The sequence below is a fragment of the Cebus imitator genome, unplaced genomic scaffold, assembly GCF_001604975.1.
Source record: "Cebus imitator isolate Cc_AM_T3 unplaced genomic scaffold, Cebus_imitator-1.0 Scaffold316, whole genome shotgun sequence".
Taxonomy (NCBI): domain Eukaryota; kingdom Metazoa; phylum Chordata; class Mammalia; order Primates; family Cebidae; genus Cebus; species Cebus imitator.
The window spans coordinates 2,002,286-2,011,272 of NW_016107631.1; the positions used below are offsets into that span (position 1 = coordinate 2,002,286).

Here is an 8,987-nt window from a genome sequence, read left to right on the forward strand (position 1 = left end):
TTTTTGAGATGGAGTCTTACTCTGTCTCCCAAGCCGTAGTGCAGTGGTGCAATCTCGGCTCACTGCAACTTCTGCCTCCCGGGTTCAAGCGATTCTCCTGCCTCAGCCTCCTCAGTAGCTGGGATTACAGGCGTGCGCCACGACACCCAGCTAATATTTGGATTTTTAGTAGAGACGGAGTTTCATCATGTTTGTCAGGCTGGTCTTGTGATCTGCCCGCCTTGGCCTCCCAAAGTGCTGGGATTACAGACGTGAGCCACCGCGCCCGGCCCCTCACTTGATTCTTTCCCCATGGCTCTCTCACTAGTTAGATCCCATGCCATCCATTTGTTTCTTGCCCTTCCCACTTCACTCCCCACTGTGCTACCTTGGTCTCCATGGCAGAACCAAGTCACCCTATCTCAATTCTGGGTGAGTTCTCCATCCTCACCTTCCCTCTCTTGGTAGCGTTCACTGCATTCCACGGTTCAGTGCAAACGCCACCCTTGTCCCTTATAGTGTCTTTCACTCTCCCCTAATATTTCATGTGGTAGAATCCATTGGCTCATTGCAAATGGCCCCTCTGCCCCTTATGGTATCTTCCTCTCTCCTCCAATGTCTCCCTTGGTAGTACCCATTGTCTAGTGAGTTACTTTGGATTTGGAGAACTCCCAGCACACACAGACACACACACACTGAGATACTCATTGGCCTCTACACATACCCGACCACCTGGTGCCCTCAGCTTACTTGGTAGCATAACCCATGCTGAGCATGCGGTTAGTGAGGTGTCGGTCGTCTCCAAAAGTACAGTGGGTGCCCAGGAACTTCTGGTTGTACCAGGCCTCAAGAAACTGCTGTAACAGGTTGTTCCTGTATAGGCCTGAGTGGAGGGGAGGTGTGAAAGAGTGTCAGCCTCTGCTGTCACCAACACCAACTCCAATGCTGTCTCCAGCCCCAACCCCATCTCCAGTTCCAACCCCATCCTCAGTCATCAGAATCGCAGTCTCAGCACTATCTCCAAACCAACTCCAGCCCCCATGCTGTCATCAACCTCATACCCACTCCAACCTGCCTGTCACTGAACCATGCCCCCTGTGACTGCAAACCTGCCCACCCCAGTCTCATCACCAATCCCATATCCATTCTCAGCCCCATCCAAAACCCACTGCAACCTCAAACCTGGCTCCAACTCTGTCTTTGACTCCAAGCCTATCCTAGTTCCTTCGCCATCCCCAACCTCAATCCCCATCCATATTTTCCTTCTCCAGCCTCACTCCCCACAACAAACCCAGCTTGAGCCCAAGCAGCATCCTCACCACCAACTTCCAGTTTTATTCCATCCCCAATTCCTGCCCTGCTCCATCTTTGTCCCCAACCCCGGTCACATCCTCAGCCCCATCCGGCTTCCCTTCTCCCTTTCCACCCCATCCAAGGTCCTCCCAGTCCCTGCCCCTGCTTACCTAGGGGACCGCTGATGCAGGACACGCAGTGGAAGTAGCTCTGGCAAGCTCGCTCCACGTTGAAGGCTACCCAGTATCGTAGGCTGCTTAGGAAGCTGACCCAGGAGTCCAGAGGGTTAAGGATGCGCACGTCCCCGCCAACAGCCCCTACCCGGGGGTCCTCATCCAGTACCCGCACCAGCTCCAGCAGCGCCATGGGGTCCAACCTTGTGTCGGAGTCACAGACCTGTGAGGTGGAAGGGGCCAGGATCAGCACAGACCCCTGCACCAGGCTGATGCTTAAAGGGGGGAACCAAGGGATGCGATGCCACTGAGGCACTCTGCAACCAATCTGAACGTAATTTTGAGATTTTTAGTCATTTTGAATGCATAATCACAGTTTAACATGTACTTCCAGATGCACATCCTAGTATGAACATGAACCATAAGACATATACAATCTCCTCTGGTGTGTGAGACCTCTAACTTGTTACTAAGCAATAGAATATGGCGGAAGTTATGGGATATAACCGCCATGATTCTACTACCTAATATGGAAATGGTGAATGGGTTTTGCAATGTAATTAAGTCCCGAAATCTCTTGATTATAAGTTAATCAAAAGGCGATTATCCTGGGTGGGCCTGGTCCAATCAGGAGAGCCCTTTAAATGCAGATCTACCAGTCAGAGACTCTCCTTGCTGGCCTTCAAGTGGCAAATGACTGCTACCATGAGTTCTGTAGCTGCAAGAAAATGAATTCTGCCAACCAACAAATACGTAAGCTTGAAGGATAACCCCAAGCCTTAAAAAGACCCAGCTTCAGCTGACACCTTGATTGCAACCTGGTGATATCCTGAAGAGAGGACCCAGTTGAGTTGTGCTGACTCTTGAGTCACAGAAACTATGAGATAATAAATGTGTTTTGTTCTAGCTGGCAAACATATGGTAACTTGTTATGCAGCAATGGATAACTAATATAATACATTAGAATCGCTACACCAGGCCAGGCATGGTGGCTTATGCCTGTAATCCCAGCACTTTGGGAGGCCAAGGTGGGGAGATCACCTGAGGTCAGGAGTTTGAGATCAGCCTGGCCAACATGGTGAAACCCTGTCGCTACAAAAATGCAAAAATTAGCTGGGCATGATGGCAGGTGCCTGTAATCCCAGCTACTGGGGAGACTGAGGTGGGAGAATCGCTTGAACCCAGGAGGTGGAGGTTGCACTGGGCCAAAATCGCGCCTTTGCACTCCAGCCTAGGCAACAGGGTGAGACTGTGTCTCCAAAAAAAAAAAAAATTGCTACACCAAATGCGATGGATGAATGGGTAAATAAATGAAATTAATCTCTATGTTGAATAGATAGACGGTTGAATGCATGAATGAAATAATCTCAACACTGAAGAAGGGCAAAGGGAAGGAAGGAAGAAGGAAAGAAGAAAGGGAACAAATCTTGACATTTAATAGATGAATGAATAAATGAGTAAATAATCTCCATGTTGGATGGATAGATGGGTGCATGAATAAGTGAGTGAAGAAAAGCATTTCTACACCGAATGAAGTAAGGAAGAACTTAATTCTATATTGAATGGATGGAAAAGTGGATGGATGGATGGATGGATGGATAGATGAACGAATCTCTATATTGCATGAATGGATAAATGGATGGGTAAGTGAATGAATAAGTGAAATAAAGTATCTGCCTACAATGGGTGGGTAAACAAAGAAAGGAAGAAATGACTCTATATGGAATGCATAAATAAAGGAATTAAAAAATGAATGTTCTCCAGACTGGATGGATGAATGAACGAGTGAGGAAGAGTTTCCACACTGAATGAAGAAAGGAAGGACTTAATTTTTCATCGAATGGATGGATAATTGAATCAGTGGATGAATGGATGAACAAAGGAATCTCTATATTGAGTAGGATGGATAGATGAATGGATGAGTCAAGAATGAGTGAAGCTCTCTTCCTGGAATGTGCAAGTGAATGAAGAAAGGAAAGAACGCCTCTAAACAGAATGAGTAAATGAAGGGATGGATGGGTGATGAATGAATGAGTGAAGGAAAGAGTCTCTCCACTGCATGGATGAATGAAGAAAGGGAGAGATTCATTCGAATCTGTACACTAAAGGAAAGGCCCCAGGAACGTGGGATTCGGGTGTTCGGGTCACGAGTGGGCTGACGGCGCCTCCACTCACCTGCACGTAGTCCACCGAGTCTCCGAGCGCCTTGAAGGCCGTGTACATGACCTCGCGCTTGCCGCCCCAGCGCTGCGCCACGCACACGCACCTGCGCGTCCTCACCAGCGCCTCCACCGCCAACCGCCCGGGATCCTCTGCCTCCACCTCCCGGTAGGCCCCGGCGCCCGCCGCGCCCGCCGCGCCCGCCGCCGCGGGCTCCCAGGGCTGGTGGTAGTTGCCGTCCCACACGTACGTGGCGGGGTCCTCGTCGGCGAAGACCTCGCGGAACATGTCGACCATGTAGAGGTCCTCGGCGCGGTTGCCGTCCACCACCATGAGGACGCGCAGCCGCGCGCGCGGGTACAGCAGGGCGCGGGCGGACGCCAGGCACTGGCGCAGGTACGCGGGGTCCTCCTGGTAGGCGGAGATGGTCAGGGCCACGCTGCGCGCCGTGGCTGCCTCCGGGGGCCCCCGTGCCGCCGCGCGCCGCGCCGCCGCCGCCACCCGCCGGTGCTCCAGGTACGCGAAGAGGCTCTGCGCCACCAGGTGCGCCGACAGGAAGGCCCCGTAGAGGCCGAAGGCCAGGAGGCCGTGGCTGTCGGAGGCCAGCGGGACCCCGGCGGCGTAGGCCCAGGTCATGAGGCCCAGGATGAGCAGCGCGAAGGCGATGGTCAGCACGCGCCGGGCCAGGCCGGAGCAGCGGCGGGCTGCGGGGGTGGGCTTGGGCGCGTCCTGTTGGGAGCCGAGAGGGGAAGGGAAGGGGCGTGAGTCCCGAGGGCCACCACGGGAGAAGATTACAAAATCCCTCCCTCCCTCCCTCCCTCCGTCCGTCCCTCCCTCCCTTCCTTCCTTCCTTCCTCCCTTCTTCCCTCCCTCCCTTCCTCTCTTCCTCCCTTCCTTCCTTCCTCCCTTCCTCCGTGCGTCCCTTCCTCCCTCCCTCCCTCCCTCCCTCCACTCCCTCCATCCCTCCCTCGCTCCGTCCCTCCCTCCCTCACCCCTCCCTTCCCTCCCTCCCTCCCTTCCTTCTTCTTTTTCTTTCTTTTTCTCTCTTTTCTCTTCCTGTGTCTCTGTCTCTTGTCTCTCTGTCTCTCTCACTTGCTCTCCCTTTCTCTCTTTCTCTCTCCTTTCTTTTTTTTTTGAGACAGGGTCTCACTCCAGCCCAGTGTCACCATCTCTACTCACTGCAGCCTTGGCTTCCTGAGCTCAAGTGATCCTCCCACCCCAGCCTCCCAAGTAGCTAGGACCACAAGGCTGGAGTCACCATGCCCTGGTAATTTAAAAAAAAAATTAGGAGTCTTACTGTGTTGCCCAGACCCCGGTCTCCCAAAGTGCTGTGAATACAGGCATAAACCACCAAGCCCAGCCCGATTTTGTTCTTTCTAATACAATTTTTTTCCACGTTTTGAAATCTCTTAAATCCATGAGGACGATGACATGCAATGGAGTGTCACAATTTAATTACCAGGGTGTTTCCCTCCACTTTCTTAGTGGCACATAAAATGAGGATTTATCTCCCAATCAAAAGTTTCTTAGGGTTGAGACAGTAATAATAATATGTACTAAGAAACCAAAATGCTATGTACCAGTCCCTGCTCTAAGCCTTTTAGATGAACCAATTTATTTTAATCCTTACAACAGCACTATAAGGTAGGTACTGTTATTATTCCCATTCTACAGATGAGGCAACTGAGTCACACGGAGGTTCAGCAACTTGCCCAAGGTCATCCCTGGAAAGCAGAGGAGCCAGGATTTGAACCCTAGGAATTGAATCACTAAACCTCAACCTAATACACTGGCTTTAGCCCTCGGGAGAGCCCTGGGGGATAGTGCTCACTGCCACTGTACAGGTGGCCAAACTGAGGACAGAATAGCCAGGCACCATGGCTTGCACAAGGTCAGCAGCCCACGGTGGAGGAATCTTCTGACTTTCCAGAGGCATAACCAGGTTCTCCTTTTCCACTGCCCAACTCCCCAGCAGAACCAGGTGCCCCAGTAAATGCAAGAGCTCAGAATCAGGGAAAAGTAAATTGTGTGCCAGACACTACTCTCCAACAACCTTATTTTATATATATATATATATATATATATATATATATATGTGTGTGTAAATATATATATATAAAAGTAAATATATATATATATATTAAAGTAAATATATATATATATATATGTATATATATATTTTTTTTTTAGTTGAGACAGGAGGCAAGGCACTGTGGCTCACACCTGTAATCCCAGCACTTTGGGAGGCCAAGGCAGGTGGATCACCTGAGTCAGGAGTTCGAGACCAGCCTGGCTAACATTGTGAAACCAAAATTTAAAAATTAGCTGGGCATGGTGGTGCACGCCTGTGGTCCCAGCTACTCAGGAGGCTGGGGCAGGAGAATCTCTTGAACCCGGGAGGTGGAGGTCGCAGTGAGCTGAGATGGCGCCACTGCGCATCAACCTGGGTGACAGTGCGAGACTCCGTATCCAAATAATCCTGATTATTATTATTGAGACAGGATCTTGCTGTGTTGCCCAGGCTGGTCTCGAACTCCCGGGCTCAAGCAATCCTCCTGCCTTGCCCTCCCCAAAGTGCTGGGATTATAGGTGTGAGCTACTACACCCGGTCTCTACAATAACCTTATAGCATAGGTACCTTTACTGTCTCCTGTTACAGATGAGGAAACTGAGACACAGAGAGGCAAATACTTTTACCCAAGGTCACTCAGGTACTAGGCAGAGTCAGGGGTCAAATTTAGGTAGTCTTGCTCTGGTGTCTCCTCTATGCCTCATATGCCACCAGTTCCTGCCTCCTAGGCTGACTGTGGGTTATTTAAATGCGTCATTAAGGTGGAGACCTTCGTGTCCAATACAGGTACCACCAGCCACGTGTCTACAGAGCACTGGAAATGCAGCCAGTGTCACCGAGCAACTGTTTTTAATTGTATTTAATTTTAATTTACTTAAATTTAAAAGCTCTTACTTGATTCAGTTATTGGAAAGCTTTTAAATGTGTTTGGAACGAGTTGCGTCTAGGATGCTCCTTTTATAACTGTAAAGTTTATAAAGTCTAAACACAGATTAGGTATTTCCAATGGAGAGGTAACATCGAAGTCAGAAGTGCCATAAAAACACACTGGATTTTGAAGCCCAAGTCTGGGGAAAAGAAAGTGAAATATCTCATTGACATATATTGCTAAGACCTGCTACTGCCTGCAACCTGAGAATTTTTTTTTTTTATGTCTTTAGATGGTTTTTAAAAGCCAAAAGAAGAATGTTTGTGGAGCATGAAAAATATGAAATTCAAATTTCAGTGTCCTTAAATGAAGTTTTATTTGTACACAACCACATTCATTTGTTTATACATCATCTGCGGCTGATTCCACATTTACAACATCAAAGTTGAGTACTTTCAAAAGAGACCAGATGGCCCCCAGAACCTTCAAATATGTAATATTGGGCCCTTTACCAAAAAAAATGTGCTGGCCCCTGACACACTGGGTTAAATAAAAATACATTATTAAAATTAATTTCATAATTTTTTGTTTTTTCAAATGTGGCTACAAGAGAATTTTAAATTAGATAATGTGGATTTTGTTATGTTTCTACAGGACAAAGCTGAGATACAGCGTTTAAGCTCTCAACATTAAACATTATTCTTTCTTCCTGAATCCTCCTTCTCTCTTCCTTTACCTCAAACCTGGCCCTGCCTCAGTTCCCGAGGGCAGCACAATTCATGCTGGGGATCCAGAAGGTGGTGATTCCAGAAACACAGAGGAACACACGTGTAGACACACCCCCCACACGTGAACTCACACATGATGAGTGATACATAGAATGAAAATACTCGTGTTCCACAGGATGGCCCCAGGCACCCACGCAGGCCAAACACAGTGATCCCGCGACCCCCACCGACAGCCACACAGGTGAACCTGCAGACACACACCCCTCAGTAGGAAAAAGCAACACCAGGAAGGGATGCCCCCGTGGCCACAAACACACAGAGACCCACCTGAGAGTCTGGGGCAATGGGGTGCACAGGGAAGATGGCAGGAGAAATAGCAGCTGACTGTCAAGCTGATACTGAGCCAGATGAAATTGCCATTCTCACAAGTTTAGAGCAGCTCAGTGTCAGCGATTTCATTTGGTTCAACTTAGTAGCTATTGAGCACACGAAACAGAAATCTGTTCCCATGTGCCACAGGCAAATCCAACTCACTCAGTCTCTTTCACTTGCTCTTTCTCTCTGCCTCCTGGGGAGCACAGACATACCCGAATTTATAGCAAGATACACAGGTACACAAATACGGACAGGTCACGTCTCACCTACACGTACTCGTGATGGCCGCCCACACATGACACTGTATACCCAGAGATGGAAACCTGCACACTTAGCCTCACATGCTCGCTGTCCCCCACACACATGTGGTCACTAATACGGATACACACATGGAATCACACACACACAGTTCCCTAACACGTGGTCACACATATGGCACTAGTTTCTCCCACATGGCTGTACACACACACACCTGTCTCATCGCAGTGGGTCTGACCAGGCTCTCTCTTCTCTCCGGCTTGCTCTCCCAGCCTCTCTGTGGCCAGAGAGCTGGAGGGGGGTCATTTGAAGACCAGCGCAGGCGGGGGCGGGAGCCAGCGCTGACGTCAGGCTAAGCTGGGCCAGGGGCTCTGAGGTCACGGCCCAGCCGGGCAGCTCCACCCGCTTCCCGCTATTACTCCCACCCCCCTCAGCCAGGCGGGCCTCCCTTCCCAGGCCCCCATGTCTCCCCACGCCCCTCCTCTCCCAGCCTCTCTCCTTTATTCCATCCCTCTTCCTCCCCTCTCTTGTCCCTTGTCTCCCCTGATTTTTCTCTTCCACCTCGCTTGCATTTGGGGGTTCCCCTCAGCCCCTTCATGCCCTACCCCTGTATTTCTCTCCATCCCTTTCTTCCCCGCAGCCACTATTTCTCCTCCTCTCTTTCTTGGTACCTTCGTCTCTCTCCCATTACCACTTTTCTCCAGGTTTCTGTCTTTCTCTCCATCCCTGTCTTTCTCTCCACTTCTCTTTCCTCCTCTCACCCTCATTTCTTTCTCTCCTTCCTTTAAAGCTCTCCCCACCTCCCCCTTCTCACCTTCCCCAGCCACCCCCGCCCTGCCTCTCCCCACAGCCGCCCCTGCTGTCCCCAGGATCCATCTCTGGGCTGGGCCCCCAGGGACATGTCTCAGCAACTGGTAGACGGAATGAAACACACACACGTGTGTGCTGTGGGTGTGCCTGTGTGTGCGCTGGCCCGAGCCACGGCTGCCTGGAACCGGAGCTGTGAGTGAACGTCTGTCTGTTCAGTGCCTGACGTGGGTCTGCGTGTTTGCACCAGGGTCTGTGTCGGAGGGCTGGGGCGC

General features: G+C 50.3%; 1 protein-coding gene across 2 annotated transcripts in view; it reads right to left on the minus strand.

The window, feature by feature from the left end:
- HAS1 (hyaluronan synthase 1) overlaps positions 1-8,191 on the minus strand; it is a 10,940-nt gene extending 2,749 nt beyond the window's left edge. Inside the window, exons 1-4 of one of the 2 annotated variants that reach the window (XM_017503871.2) lie at positions 8,120-8,191; positions 3,621-4,334; positions 1,443-1,668; positions 730-862 (exon numbers count right to left, since the gene is read on the minus strand). In XM_017503871.2, coding sequence (XP_017359360.1) covers positions 730-862; positions 1,443-1,668; positions 3,621-4,334; positions 8,120-8,128 — 1,082 coding nt within the window. In that variant the 5' untranslated portion in view covers positions 8,129-8,191. Of the gene's footprint in view, positions 1-729; positions 863-1,442; positions 1,669-3,620; positions 4,338-8,119 lie in introns of both variants that reach the window. The other variant, XM_037729747.1, reaches the window with a different exon arrangement.
- Positions 8,192-8,987: the final 796 nt, after the last annotated feature.